This window comes from Pelophylax lessonae (assembly GCF_965119305.1).
Source record: "Pelophylax lessonae genome assembly, chromosome: 9".
Taxonomy (NCBI): Eukaryota; Metazoa; Chordata; class Amphibia; order Anura; family Ranidae; genus Pelophylax; species Pelophylax lessonae.
The window spans coordinates 248,997,785-249,016,984 of record NC_138776.1 but is presented as its reverse complement, the minus strand read 5'-3'; the positions used below and the strand labels follow the sequence as shown (position 1 = coordinate 249,016,984).

At 45.8% G+C, this 19,200-nt stretch overlaps 1 protein-coding gene across 1 annotated transcript in view; it reads left to right on the top strand.

Moving 5' to 3' along the window:
* Positions 1–18,022, top strand: part of MRPL16 (mitochondrial ribosomal protein L16) — a 100,168-nt gene extending 82,146 nt beyond the window's left edge. Inside the window, exons 3-5 of the mRNA XM_082267185.1 lie at positions 1,988–2,059; positions 7,424–7,572; positions 17,534–18,022. Of these exons, the coding sequence (XP_082123311.1) occupies positions 1,988–2,059; positions 7,424–7,572; positions 17,534–18,019 (707 nt within the window). The 3' untranslated portion in view covers positions 18,020–18,022. The remainder of the gene's footprint in view (positions 1–1,987; positions 2,060–7,423; positions 7,573–17,533) is intronic.
* The last annotated feature ends 1,178 nt before the right edge of the window (positions 18,023–19,200 follow it).

Sequence of the window (19,200 nt, the reverse complement as noted above, 5' to 3'; positions counted from 1 at the left end):
TATTTTGTACGTTTAAAGTTTTAAAAAATAGACAATTTTTGACACAAATCTGGCATTGAACATGTTAATTTTTATTTGTGCTTAATGGCTGGCTTGCTGGCACCCTGTGGGTGGCTGGCTGGCACCCTGCCTGTGGGTGGCTGGCTGGCACCCTGCCTGTGGGTGGCTGGCTGGCACCCTGCCTGTGGGTGGCTGGCTGGCACCCTGCCTGTGGGTGGCTGGCTGGCACCCTGCCTGTGGGTGGCTGGCTGGCACAGGGACTTTGGGTGACTGGCTGGCACAGGGCCTGTGGGTGACTGGCTGTCTGGCACCCTGTCTGTGGCTGGCGGTCTGGCACCCTGTCTGAGGGTGGCTGGCACCCTGTGGTGGGTGACTGGCTGGCTGGCACAGGGCCTGTGGTTGGCTGGCACAGGGACTGTGGGTGACTGGCTGGTACAGGGCCTGTGGGTGCCTGGCTGTCTGCCACCCTGTCTGTGGCTGACGGTCTGGCATCCTGTCTGAGGGTAGCTGGCACCCTGTGGTGGGTGGATGGCTGGCTGGCATAGGAGTTGTGGCTGGCTGGCTGGCACAGGGGCTGTGGGTGCCTGTGGCTGGCTGGTACAGGGCCTGTGGCTGTGGGTGACTGGCTGGCTGGCACCCTGTCTGAGGGTAGCTGGCACCCTGTGGTGGGTGGCTGGCTGGCACAGGAGTTGTGGGTGGCTGGCTGGCACAGGGGCTGTGGGTGACTGGCTGCAACAGGGCCTGTGGGTGACTGGCTGTCTGGCACCCTGTCTGTGGCTGGCGGTCTGGCACCCTGTCTGAGGGTGGCTGGCACCCTGTGGTGGGTGACTGGCTGGCTGGCACAGGGGCTGTGGTTGGCTGGCACAGGGACGGTGGGTGGCTGGCTGGCACAGGGGCTGTGGGTGCCTGTGACTGGCTGGTACAGTGCCTGTGGCTGGCTGGTACAGGGCCTGTGGCTGTGGGTGACTGGCTGGCACCCTGTCTGAGGGTAGCTGGCACCCTGTGGTGGGTGGCTGGCTGGCACAGGAGTTGTGGGTGGCTGGCTGGCACAGGGGCTGTGGGTGCCTGTGGCTGGCTGGTACAGTGCCTGTGGCTGGCTGGTACAGGGCCTGTGGATGTGGGTGACTGACTGACTGGCACCGGGCTGCTGTGGGTGGGTGTATGTCTGTGATACACTCCTGCGAGACTAGTCCCGACTCCAGATGAGGCTGTCCAAGGCAAGGGGGGCGGCCTAAGAAGGCAGAATGACATCACAAAAATATCGGCAGTATCGGCCAGTTCTCAGGGCCGATACCGATATATCAGGGAAAGTGCATTTCGGCCACCGATATATCGGCCTATCCCTAATGTAAACATTTAAGAGCAATGTATTTGTGCTATTCAAACATAGCCAAATAAAATTCACCAGTATTTAGTATAAAATTCCCCAATAAAATGCTAGGGTCCTCCAGTGCCACGTTTCGAATGCGGCTTCCTCAGGGCTATGGAGACCACATGGTGCTAGTCTATGGGGAAATAAACCATGTTGTTTACAAATCCTATACAAACTCATTTTCAAAGTTGTGAGAACAATTAGCATTGGAAAGGCAAGTAAAACACCCACCTGAATGTATGACCGAAATGCACACAAGATCTCCCTGGGTGGGCTCCGGGACCACAGGGGAGAAGCCTTAAAGACGGGGAAAACCAATTCTGCCATAAATAGATGATTATAAACTAGTAGAGTGTGTATATAACCCAATCGTTAGTAAGACTACTTATCGCCCCGAGGTTACAATGTTCTTCTAAGGAAAAAGTTGAAAAGTTTTCTTCTCAATATACAATATAGAAGATGGCCATTATGTTATAGTGCTTATTATACTTTCAAGAGAAGTGATAGGTTCTCTTTAATTAATTATCTTTGTTTAGATGATGCCCTGCTATATTTTAGCCGGAGATATTCTTCTACGGTCACTAACGCACCACTGTGATATTTTTCTCTACATAGGCTGTGTGCCTAACACATACAGAACCGCCGCAGCCGGACTGAAGTCATATGTACCGCCGCCGGATTTTAGAGGTAAGATGTTAAAGAAAACAAAGCGCTGGGAATGCTGAGACCTCTGTCACTGCTAAAGGTGAACTCCAGTAGACGAGGGACACAAATTCCAACTTCCATACCCGGCCAATTCTGGCACCCCTCTCCTACACCATTTTTTTTTTTTTTTTGCTTGAAAAATTACTCCGAACACCCCCAAACATTATTTATGTTTTTTTAGCAAATGGCTGTCGTTGCAACTTTTGCAATGCCGTATTTATGCAGCAGTTTTTCAAATGCGTTTTTTTAAGGGGGAAAAACACTGTTTCAAAAATTAAAAAACAGTAAAGTTAGACTGGGGATATAATTCTTACTCTCTCTATACCTCACATGTGTGGATTGAATGCTGTTTACATATGTAGGTGGGACGGGGGCGCTTTACATTTTTTTTTTTTTTTGTTACACTTTCTGTTTAATTTTTTTCTTTGTTTTTATTTAGTTATTTTTTGGTTTACACTAAGACCCCGTTCACACTGGGGCGATCCGACTTGCCGGGGTGACCTCACAGGTCGCGGTGCGCAGCTCGCACCGCGACCTCGGAGCGGCCGGCACAGACTTCATATCATTGAAGTCAATGCAGGTCGCTCCAGGGCGCCCCAAAGAAGCTCCGGACCCTTTTTCTAAGTCGGAGCAACTTGTGTCGCTCCTATTAGAACGGGTCCACAGCTTCTCTATGGCAGGCGACCAGGTCGCCTGACAGGTTGCCCCAGTGTGAACGGGGTCTTAGACCCCATTCATACTAGCGCGACTTGTCAGGCGACTTGTCAGCCCGCCATTGATTAGCACAGGACCCGTTCTAATAGGAGCGACACAAGTCGCTCCAACTTAGAAAAAGGGTCCTGTACTACTTTGGGGCGACCTGGGAGCGACTTGCATAGACTTCCATTATGTGAAGTCCCTGCAAGTCGCGCCGAAGTCGTTGGTGCGAGGGGGAGGAGTAGTGCCCCGTCGTTGGTATCAGTGGGAGGAATAGTGCCCCATCATTGGTATCAGTGGGAGGAATAGTGCCCCATCATTGGTATCAGTGGGAGGAATAGTGCCCCGTCGTTGGTGTCAGTGGGAGAAATAGTGTCCCATCATTAGTATCAGTGGGAGGAATAGTGCCCCATCATTGGTGTCAGTGGGAGGAATAGTGCCCCATCATTGGTGTCAGTGGGAGGAATAGTGCCCCCTCATTGGTGTCAGTGGGAGGAATAATGTCCCATCAGTGGGAGGTATACTGTCCCATCATTGGTATCGGTGGGTAGAGTAGTGTCCCATCATTGGTATCAGTGGGAGTAATATTGTGCCCCATAATTGGCGTTTAGTGGGAGGAATGATGCCTCCTCATTGGTGTCAGTGGCAGAAATAATTCCTCAAGGGCTGGATAAAATTAAGCAGAGGGCTGCAATCAGCCCCAGGACCACAAAAGAAACACACATTTGTGCAGCAATGAAATTCTCACAAAATTAAAGATATCATAAAGATCATAATTGCAACAGTTTATATTATACCATAATCTATTATGAGTTGATAGTTAACCATAACAAGCATGCGCACAGCGAAGTCCCCATGCTACTATAATCCTTGCACGTGCCTCCGATGACGACATTCATGACAAAACACGTTGGGGGGAGCAGGAAGCTGCAATGTTGCCACACAAGCACATGCCATTAACAAGAATTCTGGGAGTTGTAGTATATGCTGAATGTCATGCACTGCACTGACGTATGGGTTTTTTTTTTTAAATGCTTTTCCACAGATTTGCACAATTGCAAGCTGTTTTGCTCTTTTCTATGTCTCATGTCTGAGAGGGGGGGGGATGGAGTGGATAGATCACAAGGTGTGCTCTTGGATAGAAAACTGGTTAAAGGGGCGTGTCCAAAGGGTGGTAATAAATAACGCATACTCAGACTGGTCTGGGGTGGTAAGTGGGGTCCCCCAAGGCTCAGTCCTGGGACCAATCTTGTTAAATTGTTTCATAAATAGCATTGAATACGGGATCAGTAGCTCAATCTCAGTTTTTGCAGATAACACAAAATTAAGCAGGTCAATAACTTCACATCATGATGCAGAAATCTTACATGACCTGAACAAAATAACAGAGTGGGCAACGACATGGCAAATGAGGTTTAATGTGGAGAAGTGTAAGGTATTGCACTTGGGGACTAAATACATAAACGCAAAATACGTGTTGGGGGGGGGGGGGGGGGGAACCTCTGGGGTAATGGAGAAAGATCTGAAGTCTTAGTAGAAGGTAGACTAAGCAATAGCATGCAATGTCAGGCTGCAGCTGCCAAAGCTATCAGAATATTAGCATGCATAAAGAAAGGGATGTATTCCAGAGATAAGACTATTATCCTGCCACTTTATAAAACTCTGGTCCGACCGCATCTGGAGTATTCTGTCCAGTTCTGGTCACCAATCCTCAGAAAGGATGTGCTGGAACTGGAAAGAGTCCAAAGAAGGGCAACTAAGCTAATTAGGGGATTGGAGGACCTAAAGTATGAGGAGCGATTACAAGCACTGCATTTATTCTCCCTAGAGAAGAGACGCCTGAGAGGGGACATGATAGCGATTTACAAATGCCTCAATGGTGATCTCAGCATAGAAAAAAAACTATTCGGTTGCAAGGAATGTAAGAGGACACGAGGCCATACAATGCGATTAGAGGAGAAGCGATTTAACCTCAGGCAACGCAAGGGGTTTTTTACAGTAAGGGCAATAATATTGTGGAACTCTCTTCCACAAATGGTGGTAACTGCGGGAAGTATGGCTACTTTTAAGAGACTCTTGGATACACATCTCCAAGAACAAAACATTCAGGGGTATGGGAAATGTATACGTCCACACACACCTACGCAGGTTGAACTGGATGGATTGTTGCCTTTTTTCGACCTCAACTACTATGTAACTATGGATTATGGCACAAGCTGTGGAATCTATACCTGAACATATGGTCATTGCAAGTGGCTTTGGGCTTCTTATGTTGAGAGACATATTTGGTAAGCCTCTGAGTGTGACCGGTGGAGGACATGTGGTGTGCAACATGCATTATAGTAACCTGGAGACTTTGCTGTGCACATGCTTGTTATGGTTCACTATCAACTCACTATGAATTATGGTCTAATCATGAACTTTTAGATACACTTGGTTTATGACATCTCAACTTTTTGTGTGATATTTTTAGTGCTGCACAATTTTGTGTGTGTGTTTTATGTACAGTTGTGTTCAAAATTATTCAACCCCCCCAATGCTGTAAAGGGTTTAGGGAATTTAGTGTACATTTGTAATTGTATTCAGAATTAAATCCTACAAGGACTTCTTAAAGAACCATATGCAACTAAAATGACATCAATTGGTTTTGTAATACAGTAGTAAATGTTTCTTTTGTGAATTCTTCATTGACACAATTATTCAACCCCTTAAAGACTACAACTCTAAAGAACAGAGGTTCATTGAAGTGTTTTCAATCAGGTATTGAAAACACCTGTGGATGTCAGGGAGCAGCAATAAAGCCTAATAAGCACCAATTAGGCGTCATACAAACGTCGGCGGACGAAAGATCTGCCGATTGTACGCGTGTTAGTATGGTGCCTCCGACAGCTGTCTGCACACAATCCGCGGACAAGAGTCTTTCTTGCAAACATGAAAATTTTTGTCTGCGGACACCAGAACGGACGATTGTTCGCCTGTCAGTACAGATATCAGCCGACAGACCGCAGATTTGCAAGACTGGGCATGCTCTGAAAATAAAAAACACAGGGAAAGTTAACCATCACATGACATCACTTCTGCAGTCAGCTGAAGTCTGCGGACAAAATTCTTGTGCTGTCCTTGTGCTGTCTTTGCACTTTTCAACAGATACCGACATCCCGGGGAGAAAAGACGAACATTTGTATGACGACGATCTGTGCGTGTGTACGGGGCTATACTCAGCTCCTTCTAGACATTTACTGGTGTGGTTACAAACATGGTGAAGTCAAGAGAAGAGGTGATTACTCTTCACAGGAAGGGCAATGGCTATAAGAAGATTGCAAAGATGTTAAACATACCAAGAGACACCATAGGAAGCATCATTCGCAAATTCAAGGCAAAGGGCACTGTTGAAACGCTACCTGGTCGTGGCAGAAAGAAGATGCTGACTTCGACTGCTGTGCGCTACCTGAAGCGTAGAGTGGAGAAAAGTCCCCGTGTGACTGCTGAGGAACTAAGAAAAGATTTGTCAGATGTGGGTACTGAAGTTTCTGCTCAGACCATACGGCGCACACTGCGTAATGAAGGCCTCCATGCCAGAACTCCCAGGCGCACCCCCTTGCTGTCTCCAAAGAATAAGAAGAGTCGACTGCAGTATGCCTAAAGTCATGTGGACAAACCACAGAAGTTTTGGGATGGTGTTCTGTGAACTGATGAAACAAAATTAGAACTGTTTGGGCCCATGGATCAATGCTATGTTTGGAGGAGGAAGAACAAGGCCTATGAAGAAAAGAACACCTTGCCTACTGTGAAGCATGGCGGGGGGTCAATCATGCTTTGGGGCTGTTTTGCTTCTGCAGTTACAGGGAAGCTTCAGCGTGTGTAAGGTACCATGAATTCTCTTCAGTACCAGGAGATATTGGATGATAATGTGATGCAGTCCGTCACAAACCTGAGGCTTGGGAGACGTTGGACAATGATCCCAAGCATACCTCCAAGTCCACTAGAGCATGGTTGCAGATTAAAGGCTGGAACATTTTGGAGTGGCCATCACAGTCATCAGACTTAAATCCGATTGAGAACCTCTGGCGGGACTTAAAGAAAGCAGTTGCAGTGCACAAGCCTAAGAATGTGACTGAACTGGAGGCTTTTGCCCATGACGAATGGGCGAAGATACCCGTAGATCGCTGCAAGACACTTGTCAAGCTATGCTTCACGTTTTTAAAAGCTGTTATAACTGTAAAAGGATGTTGTACTAAGTACTAAGATTGAATGTCACTTGGGGGTTGAATAAAACTGATAATGATGTGAGCACAGAAAAGACATTTGTGGTTATTTCATTATAAATGTTATGTTATATTTGTCTGACCTACACGTGCCTCTTTGATTTAATTGTAAGCAGGATGACTGAATGATCAAAATCAATGTCAAACTGGCCAAAACAATCAATTTCACTGGGGGTTGAATAATTTTGAACACAACTGTATGTTGCTTTTTCAAGTTAATATATTAAAGTGTACCTGTATTTGGTAAACTTGCATAAAAAACGTTCATGTGTAAATAGTGGACATTGTGCTGTACCCGCAGGTCGCAGTTATAAGAAGTTAATTTGTTTTCTAACCCAAGGGGACTACATTTACAGACTCAATCGTTTTTTTTTCTGTTTCTCAGGAGTCCAGATGAAGGAAAGACCCAAACTACGCTTTTTGAACAGAGCGCCGGACCTAGCGAAAGTGGTGAGAATGCCCAAGAACCTAAAAGACATCCGCGGCCCTGCGACCGAGGGACGGGACTTCCGGGAAGGAGAATACGGCATCTTGGTAACCATAACTGATCGGTGATAAAACGGAAATAAAGTGACCCTGGCAGTACAGGGTTACTTTGTATGTTAGGGGAAACTCCAGTTTTACTGATCCTTTAACTAGTTTGTTTGGGCCAAGCTGCCCCAAGTGAAGGATTTGCTACACCAGGGGTCTCCATACGTTCTAAATAAAGGGCCAGTTCACTGCCTTCCAGACTTTAGGGAATCCTGGATTGTAGCCAGTGGGAATAGAAAATGTCATTGATGTCCGAGGGAGTAAGCCCCCGTTCACACAGGGGCGACGCTACTTCGCACCGCGACCTCCGAGGTCGCGGTGCGAGCAGCGCGCCGCGACCTCGGAGCGGCCGCCACGGACTTCATAACATTGAAGTCTATGGCGGTCGCCTCCTGGTCGCCCCAAAGAAGCTCCGGACCCTTTTTCTGAGTCGGAGCGACTTGTGTCGCTCCTATCCGAACGGGTCCGCAGCTTCCCTATGGGAGGCGACCTGCGGCGACCTGTGAGGCGACCAGGTCACCTCACAGGTCGCCCCAGTGTGAGCGGGGGCTAAACCATACCCTGTCTTTAGTATAACTAGACTGAACATAATTATAAATGCAACACTTGTTTCTTGTCCCCCTTTTTTTCATGAGCTGAACTGAAAGATCTAAGAAAACCTGGATTCATCCATGAAGAGAACATCTCTCAAGTGCCAGATACCATTAAGGCCCCTTTCTCACTATCCGTCCGTCCGGATGGATTCCGTTTTTCTCAGCGGGAGATCGAGCCGCCGATCCCCCGCTGAGCAGCAGGAGGACAGCTGTGTCTCCGCGCTGTGTGCGGAGACACAGCTGTCAGTTCCCCATGCATCTCTATGGGGGAAATCGGATGGGAACGGACCGTCGGTCCGTTCTCATCCGATCCGCTGGACGGATGGAAAATAGGGTTTCCATCCGTCCAGATTTGACGGATCGGATTGGATGTTGGAGGACATGTCTCCGCTGCCATCCGATGCCCCATAGGGATGCATGGGGGGACCGTTCAGATCCGCAAAAAAAAAAAACGGACAGGCGGATCTGAACGGTCCGCCTGTGTGAAAGGGGCCTAAATGTGAGCATTCAAGTCGTTTACGACGAGGAACTGCAATCAGGTGGAGACCCCGATGAGGACGATGAGCATGCAGATGAGCATGCAGATGAGCTTCCCTGAGATGGTTTCTGACAGTTTGTGCAGAAATTCTTGGGGTATGCAAAACCGATTGTTGCAGCAGCCATCCGGGTGGCTGGTCTCAGACCATCTTGGAGGTGAAGATGCTGGTGTGGTTACACGTGGTCTGCGGTTGTGAGGCCGGGTTGGATGTACAGCCAAATTCTCTGAAACGCCTTTGGAGACGGCTTATGGTAGAGAAATGAACATTCAATTCACGGGCAACAGCTCTGGTGGACATTCCTGCAGTCAGCATGCCAATTGGACGCTCCCTCAAAACTTGTGGCATTGTGCTGTGTGATAAAACTGCACATTTTAGAGTGGCCTTTTATTGTGGCCAGCCTAAGGCCCCTTTCACACATGCTGTCCGTTCGTCTGTTTTTCATCCATCTGTTGACGGGATGAAAAACGGACATCAATGCATCTCTATGGAAAAACAGATGATTCGTTAACATCCGTTTTCATCCGCTTCTGTCAATGTCCGTTTTTTTTGAACGGATGAATGTCCTATTTTTCATCCGTCAAAAAAAAAATGGATCGGATGGAAAACGGATGACAACTGACGAAATACGGATGACAAACGGATATGAACTGAGATGAAAACGGACGTTGACTGAAGACAAAAAACGTGACTGAACTGATGAACTGAATGTGTGAAAGGGGCCTAAGGGCTCTTTCACACGGTCCGCATTCCGTTGGGGACCGTACTCTGCTCAGCGGGGATCGATCCGCCAATCCCCGCCGAGCCGGCGGATGACAGCTCCGTCTCTGCACTGTGTGTGGAGAGGGAGGTGTCGGAGCCCCGCTGCTCTCTATGGGGAATCGGATGAGAGCGGACCGCCTGTCCGCTCTCACTCTATCCGATCCCCAGGACGGATGGAAAATAGGGTTTCTATTGGCACTTTTCCACTGCAAGTACCGGCTCGGCTCTACTCGGCCCTGCTTGGCCCGGTTTGCTTTTCCACTGCGGTACCGCATGGTATAGTGTCGGAACGGTTCGGTATAGGTTTGCTTTTCCACTAAAGTAGTACTAAAGTTAAGTTAAGTGGGTGGGATAACAAGGGGGTGGGTGTGATTCTCTGACCAATCAGTGGCTAGTAGTGACTGCATGCAAAGGATTGTGGGATATGGTACCAGTTTGGTACATGCTGGAACCACAATCGAGTAGGTACTGTTTTTTCAGAGCCGTACCGTACCGTTCGGTTCCATGCAGTGGAAAAGCAAACCTATACCGTACCGTACCGAACCGTTCCGACCCTATACCATGCGGTACCGCAGTGGAAAAGCACAAAAGCGTGCCGAGCCGGTACGGTTCTATGCAGTGGAAAAGCGCCATATCCGTCTGGATTTCACGGACAGGATCGGATGCGGATGGCAGCTGGTGTCAGCGGACATGTCACCGCTGACATCCGCTGCTCCATAGGGCTGAATAGGGCATCCGATCAGATCCGCCTAAAAAACTGACAGGCGGATCTGATCGGACCGCCCGTGTGAAAGAGCCCTTAGGCATACCTGTGCAATAATCATGCTGTCTAATCAGCATCTTGATATGCCACACCTGTGAGGTGGATGGATTATCTCTGCAAAGGAGAAGTGCTCACTAACACAGATTTAGGCCCCTTTCACACTATCCGTCCGTCGGACGGACTCTGTTTTTCTCAGCGGGGGATCGAGCTGCCGATTCCCCCGCTGAGCAGGAGAATGACAGCTGTTCTCTGCGCTGTGTGCGGAGACACAGCTGTCCGTTCCCCATACATCTCTATGGGGGAAATTGGATGGGAACGGACCGTCGGTCCGTTATCATCCAATCCGATCCGCTGGACGGATGGAAAATAGGGTTTCCATCCGTCCAGATTTGACGGAGCGGATGTCAGTGGACATGTCTCCGCTGACATCCGATCCCTCATAGAGATGCATGGGGGGGGACCGTTCAGATCCGCCAAAAAAACGGACAGGCGGATCTGAACGGTCCGCCTGTGTGAAAGGGGCCTTAGACAGATTTGTGAACAATATTTGAGAGAAATCTGCCTTTTCTGTACATAGAAAAAGTCTTAGATCTTTGAGTTCAGCTGATGAAAAATGGAGGCAAAAACAAAAGTGTTGTGTTTTTTATAATTTTGTTCAGTGTATGTGAGAGCGCTGCTAAAATAATATCTCTTAAATTAAGATTAACAGTGCTTGAACAGATAAATAAAAATATATGACCGATAGTATAATACAAAAAAATTGTAACTAGATAGACGTGCAATCCAAAATGAGCACCTCCTAAAGTGCAACAATAGTGCAGAAACACCGTCTCTGGTTACATAAAGTGAAAGTGAAACCATAAATCCTGATGTGCTAAAATAAAAAAATAGGAAGGCCCTTCTATGTGCAAGCAGGGTGCAAACAAAGTCGCTATATATGGTGCAATATGTGAATTATTCCATATGTGTTCACTCCTTAAACCTTGTGCTGCAATCCCCAGGTGAAGTGTCTGCTCACCTCCATAATTAACCCGCTAGGGGTCTGTAGCGATATTAACCACTTAAGCCCAGGAGGATTTGGCTGCTCAAAGACCAGGCCCTATTTTGTGATGCGGCACTGCGTGACTTTAACGGACAATTGCGTGCTCCTGTGACGCTGTACCCAAATGAAAGTGACATCCTTTTTTTCCCACAAACAGAGCTTTCTTTTGATGGTATTTGATCACCTCTGCGATTTTTACTTTTTGCGCTATAAACAAAAAAAGAGTGAGAATTTTGAAAAAATTATAAGTTTTACATACACTAGTTTGATTACATTAAGTATGTGAGCCCTTGTGGATGTCCGATGTTTCTGACTCCTTCCACCATGACCACTTCAAATCGCTGAAGTGGTCATGGTGGTTGGAGTGTTCGTTTAACCACTTCAAGCCCGGAAGGATTTGCCCCCTTAACCACTTGCCGACCGCCGCAAGTACATATACTGCGGCGGTCAGCCCCTCACAGGCAGAGTGACGTATCGGTACGTCACTAGCCTGGGAGGATCTGGGGAGCGAGCGCGCGCCACCGGCGGCGCGGTCACGCAGCCCCCACCCCCCCCCCCCCCACGCGTGTGACCAGCGGACCCGATGTCCGCCGGTCACTCTGCGATCGTCGGGGGAGAGGGAGAAAGGCAGGCGGCTGATGTAAACAAGCTGCCTATCATTCTCCTCGGTGTAAAAACACTGATCACACGGTTCTATTGTGTAGAACCGTTGATCAGTGTCCTTACACCTCAAGCCACAGCCAATCACAGTTAGAATCACGCCCCTAGGGACACACACAGCCCCTCCCTCTCAAATAAAGTTAACCCCTTCACTGCCAGTGTAATTTTACAGTAACAGTGCATATGTATAGCACTGATTACTGCAGTAATGTCACTGGTAACCCCAAAAGTGTCAAAAATATCAGTCAAGGGTCCGATCTGTCCGCCGCAATGTCGCAGTACTGCAAAAAAAAAACGCAGATCGCCGCCATAACGCGTTAAAAAAAAAAAGAGAATCTTTCCCTTAGTTAGTAAACGCAATAACTTTTGCGCAAACCAATCAAAATACGCTTTTTGCAATTTTTTTTATATGTAGCATAAAACAAATTGGCCGAAAATGTTAAAAAATTTTGATTTTTTTACTTTTTTTTTTGGGGAATTTCATATAAAAAAATGTGAAAAATATTTGTTATTTTTGCAAAATTGACGCTCTTTTTTTGTTTATAGCGCGTGATCAAAAAATCGCACAGGTGATCAAATACCACCAAAAGAAAGCTCTGTTTGTGGGAAAAAAAGGACGTCAAATTAGTTTAGGTACAGCGTCGCACGACCGCGCAATTGTCCGTTAAACTCACGCAGTGCCGAATCGCAAAATACCCCCTGGTCTTTTAGCAGCCAAATCCTCCGGGGCTTAAGTGGTTAATGACCGGTCCTATTTTGCGATTCGGCACTGCCTTACTTTAATGGACAATTGCGCGGTCGTGCGACGCTGTACCTAAACAAAATTCCCGTCCTTTTTTTTCCCCACAAATAGAGCTTTCTTTTGGTGGTATTTGATCACCCGTGCAATTTTTTTTTTTTGCGCTATAAACAAAAGAGCGACAATTCTGAAAAAAGAAATTCTGCTATATAACATTCTCAAAAAAAAAAAAATTAAAAAATCAAACTTTTTTAACATTTTAGGCCAATTTGTTTTCTGCTACATATTTTTGGTAAAAAAAATCGCAATAAGCGTATTTTAGTTGGTTTGCACAAAAGTTATTTACGAACTATGGGAAAGAAATTTGTCATTTTTTATTTTTTAAACTAGTAATGGTGGCGATCTGCGATTTTTTTTTTTTTTTTTTTTTTTTTCGGGACTGCGACATTGCGGCGGACAGATCGGACCCTTGACTGACATTTTTGACACTTTTGGGTTCCAGTGACATTACTGCAGTAATCAGTGCTAAAAATATGCACTGTTACTGTAAAAACGACACTGGCAGGGAAGGGGTTAACTTTATTGGTGATCAAGGGGTTAAATGTGTCCTTAGGGGCGTGATTCTAACCGTCAAGGGGCGTGGCTTGTTAGATCATAACAGAGACATACGATACATCAGCCGTCTGCCTTTCTCCCTCTCTTGAGCGAGATCGCGAGTGGCTGGCGGTCACAGGTTCGTAGGCGAGTGACGTACCCCTACATCACTTTGCCCAGGAGGGGCTGACCGCCGCAGTATATAGTCGTGCGGCAGTCGGCAAGTGGTTAAGGAAGATTATCGCGTTGTCCACTCACTAGGCAACTCCACAGTCCTTGGCAATGCTCCAAATTAGCACATGTAGAAACACAGAGACCATCTCCAATGGTGCAGTACCCAAATGTTTAGGAAGCAATAAGACAGATTCCAGCTTCGAATATTAAGCTCGTATTTATTGAAATAAAACACAGCTTAAGAATCACAATTCCAACAGTGAATCACATGAATGACGTCAAGCTTGGTACCTCTACGCGTTACGCCACATCCATCATGGCTTCAACTGGATGAGAAAACATACCCTAGCTTTGGTATTAGGGGGAGAAATGGTGCCCTATTGTTGGGTGTCAGTAAAAGAAATGGTAAGATGAGGCCCTTGAGAATCAAATGGTGGGTGTTGCAGTTATAGGCTTTAAAGTATTTTGTGAGAAAAATACTTAGAACCCCCAAACATTTTATATGTGTGTGTGTGTGTGTGTATGATATATATATATATATATATATATATATATATATATATATATATATATATACATAATATACACACACACACAGAGGCCCTAGAAAATAAAATGGTGGGTGTTGCAATTTTATGTTACATATTTGTGCAGCGATTTTTGCAAACACACAATTTTTAGGGAATAAATACACTATTACAGCTGCAGCCATGACCCTGGTATAACCACTTCAATTAGGACAGGGATCCTCAAACTACGGCCCTCCAGCTGTTGGGGAACTACACATCCCATGAGGCATTGTAAAACTCTGACATTCACAGACATGACTAGGCATGATGGGAATTGTAGTTTCTGAACAACTGGCGCGCCATAATGTGAATTTGAATTTAGTGTTATTGCTCTCTCTTATACTGGTCATTGGAAGTTCAACATGGCACCTCATGGCAAAGAACTCTGAGGATCCGTAAAAAAAGAATTGTTGCTCTACATAAAGATGGCCTAGGCTATACGGAGATTGCCAAGACCCTGAAACTGAGCTGCAGCACGGTGGCCAAGACCATACAGTGGTTCCACTCAGAACAGGCCTTGTCATGGTTGACCAAAGAAGTTGAGTGCAAGTGCTCAGCATCATATCCAAAGGTTGTCTTTGGGAAATAGATGTAGAGTGCTGCCAGCATTGCTGCAGAGGTATAAAATATTTACAAAAATGTGAGTCCCCCCCCCCCCCCCCCCCCAAAAAAAAAACAAATGTTGAGGCCTAACTCCCACATATACATATGTACGAACGTAAACGCATGTGTCAGGGTCACCTACGCGTGAAAACATTGATTGCGATACACATGTAAAATCACCGCGCACACTGGCGTGAGAGCAATAGTTCTAATACCTCCTTCGTAACGCTAAACTGATGACCTATAGGTGGCCTTTGAAGCATCACCTGTAGAAAATATAGGGCACTGAAATTTGTCACCATTTCACGGGCGCACACAAATTTTAGGTGTGAAATGTTGGGCATCTATTTACTCAGCGCAACCTCGTCTTTTATATTTTACCAAAAATGTGGGTATAAAAAATGGGGGGGGGGGGGGGGGGGGAGTACCGCGCTTCAAGGGATATCTATAGGGTGTACATATATCTCAGTGGTAATAAATAGTGTAGAATAATAAATTATATTAAATAGCGTATTGTGCAATAGATCATAAATAATGTATATATTCCATATGTTGTATCAAAATAATAAAACAAATATGATGATGAAAAGATTAATATTCCTAAATATAGTTATAAATCACCGTGTATGAGTAAAAAGTATTAAACAATATACCAAATAATAAATAATGGATTGAATAATGGAGGTGCTTATGGTGGTACTATATCAAGTATGTGCCAATAAAGTGCTCTGTGACAATAAATATAATAAAATTTGCTCAAATTATCAATAAATCAAGGTGATATAGATGTAATTTATTGAGCAAATTTGATTATATATATATATTGTCACAGAGCACTTTATTGGCGCAAATTTTATTATATTTATTGTCACAGGGCACTTTATTGGCGCAAATTTTATTATATTTATTGTCACAGGGCACTTTATTGGCACATACTGTACTTGTATATAGTACCACCATAAGAACCTCCATTATTTATTATTTGGTATATTGTTTAATACTTTTTACTCATACACGGTGATTTATAACTATATATTTAGGAATATTAATCTTTTCATCATCAACTTTGTTTTATTATTTTGATGCAACATATGGAATATCTACATGATTTATGATCTATTGCACAATACGCTATTTAAAGCGAAGTTCCACCCAGTGAACGTTGTTTTTTTTTTTTTTATAAAAATCCCCCCGGGACAGTCAGGGCTAGTGCATTCCACAATGGCTAGCCTCTGAACTGTCCCGGGTTGCACTTACCTTTTAGAAGAAATACTTACCTTGAAAATGTATTCTCCAGCGCTGCCATCTCAGGTGTGGGCAGCTTGAAGCCAGCGCGATCCTCTTCTGTGTCCTCTTCCGTCTTCTTCGGTCCCACGATGCACTGCACCGGCCCTGCCGTCACTTCTGGTGCCGCAGCGTCATCCCTGCGCAGCTTCTGGGCATGCCCAGAAGCTGTTTAGCAAGGTATGACGGCGCCTGCACCGGAACTGACGTCGGGACCGGTGCAGGCGCATTGATTCCTGGGAGCGATGACGTTTAGCTCCCAGGAATCATTGCAAGCCAGGAAGTGACGAATCGCCGTAGCCGCCGAGGGGAGGAAGAGGAAGTAAGGTAAGTATATTTTCTTCTAAACAAAGTAAGTAAAAAAAAAATTGCGACTATCCATTTGTTTTTCAGGTGACCCGGAGCGAGAAGATGGAGGTAAGTATAAATTTAGGGTGGAACTCCACTTTAATATAATTTTTATTATTCTACACGATTTATTATCACTGAGATATATGTACACCCTATAGATATCCCTTGAAGCGCGGTACTACCCCCCCTCCCCCCCCCCCCCTTTTTTTATGCCTTTTAACTGTGTGGTTAACAGTAACAAGTACAAGCGGCATTAAGGGTATTCACACCTAGGTCTCTCAGGACAGCGCGAGATTTACACCCACACACATACAAAAAATGTGGGTAGTTTATTGCATTTTGTTTGCCTTAAAATTCACTTTAGTGTATTTTTTTTACTGAAATTTTCCAGTTCCTAGACCTCTGCGGAAATCTCGTGTGACATAAAAAAAATTGGACCTACCGCTATTTTGTCTAGGACAGGGGTCTTCAAACTACAGCCCTCCAGTTGTTCAGGAACTACAATTCCCATCATGCCTAGTCATGTCTGTGCATGTCAGAGTTTTCCGATGCCTCATGGGATGTGTAGTCCGCAACAGCTGGAGGGCCGTAGTTTGGAGACCCCTGTGCTACACGAAGCGATGTACAGGTACGTCGTTTCGCGTAACTGAGCTGACCTGCCGCAGTAAAACTATGGCGGCTGGTCGGCAAGTGGTTAAATTCTCCTTTAGTCTAGAGCAGGGGTCCCCAAACTACGGCCCTCCAGTTGTTCAGGAACTACAATTCCCATCATGCCCTAGTCATGTCTGTGAATGTCAGAGTTTTACAATGCCTCATGGGATGTGTAGTCCGCAACAGCTGGAGGGCCGTAGTTTGAGGATCCCTGCTCTAGGGTGTCTGCTTTCATAAAATATATAATGTGTGTAGGTTTTGTGTAATTTTCAGGCCTAACATTATTTAAACGAATGCAAAAAAAAAACCTGCAAAAAACGCCTCTGGCAGCTAAAAGGTTAAAGCAGCTGATTTGAGTTGATATTTCCTGCTAATGTGAAGCAGAAATGGGCTCGGGCGTGTTCGAGTTCGTACGTGCCCGATCCCGCCAGGAAGCCAGAACTGCACTCTGCTAATCGCAGGCAGTGAGACATTTCCCGATCTGCATCGGGTTCCTACCTGTGATTATTGGAGCGCAGTGTTGACTTCCTGGCGGGATCGGGCACGTTCGAACTCTAACACGCCCGAGCCCATCTCTAATGTGAAGTTACCCTGTGTAAAATCCTCTGATCTTTAGTGTTTTGTGGGTATTTTGTTTTCTTAGGCTCTGGGAGGCGGCTACTTGCGCTGGGGCCACTTGGAAATGATGCGTTTGACCTTAAACCGCAAGTTTGACGCTCGCACCACCTTCAGTCTATGGATGGTAGAAGCGCCTAACAAGCCCATTACCCGCAAAGGACTCGGGCAGCGTATGGGCGGAGGGAAAGGCGCTGTGGACCATTATGTCACCCCAGTCAAGGCCGACCAGCTTATTTTGGAAGTGGGGGGTCACTGCGAATTTGAAGAGGTCCTGCCGGCTCTGGAACAAGTGGCCAAGAAGCTTCCTTTCCCAGCAAAGGCCGTTAGTCGGGAGAGCCTAAAACAGATGCGGGAGGAGTTGGAGGAGAAGCAAAGGAACAACCAGAATCCATGGACGTTCGAACGCATCGTGAGCCGCAACATGATGGGGTGTAGGAAGTATTTCAGTCCGTATGACCTTCATTTGAAGGGCAGATACTGGGGCAAATTCTACCTGAAAGATCGTGTATGAAGCGGTTAACCTTACCTGCTAGAAAATGTGGAGGCTGTTGTAGACTGTTAAAGTAGTTGTAAACCTCAAACATGAAATATGAACAAAGCATATCCTTATATAGTGTGTACTTGACTCAAGTAAGAGCACTAAGTGTCATTTCTGTCTGCTGCTTCGTTCCTCTGCTATAAGCATTAATTCTGAGACGTTTCCCTGACACCAGGAAAAAAAAAGGTGACTGCTTCAGCTCTGTCCCTGTATGCTGTGTTAAGGAGGGCATGCCTCCTTCTCTTCAATCAGCTTTCTGAGCTCTGCACTGTAGTTTCAGCTAAGAACTGATATACAAAAAAAATGTGGTACCGTATTTATTCGAGTATAACGTGCACCCCTAATTTTCGATTAAAAATCGGTATAAAATTTTGTTTCACACCAAGCATTGTAATTGACAAAAAAATGTTGTTGAACACGTGCGGCCATGATAAAATCATTTATTGACAACGTAAACTGGTATATAAACAGTGAACTCTCGGCTAGCTGCTCGATTTCCGTGAATTTCAGCATGATCAACAACTTTGAGCTTGAATGAAGCGTCATATGCAGAATGTTTTCTCGATACCCTGAGTTGCCATCTAACTGGTACCAGTATATCAATTAAAATATGAAGAACACTGAATTACGGTACGCAAAACACTGAATTGTACAAAAGCAATGCTTACCGTAACGTGTGGGCGAGGCGAGGAAATGAAGCGGCGACCATACAGCGCATAATAAGAATTCTCACCCCCAGTTCGGGCCGCCCACTGTACGCGACGAGGGGACGTTTTTTTTTTCTTCGCCCTCGCATACAGTGAGCGGCTGCAGCCCGGAAAAGGCGCATTGCGAACTCACAATTCGCCTGCGCCCTCAATGGACCGGCCGCCACTGCCATGCCACCCCACCCCAGCCCCCGTTTATAACGCGCACCCAAACTTTGATTTCTTTTTTTGGTAGAAAATTTTGCGCGTTATACTCGAATAAATACAGTACTTTTCAGGAGATATTACTCAAAAAGTACTTAAAAAAAATTACAAAGTGTATTTGGTTACATAAATGTGAAAAAAAATTGTACAACCCTATGTTGCCATCCATCAAACATAGGAAACCTATTCATCATGCTTGTAATGCAACATGTTTCGCCTTTTCGGCTTCTTCAGGAAAAAACG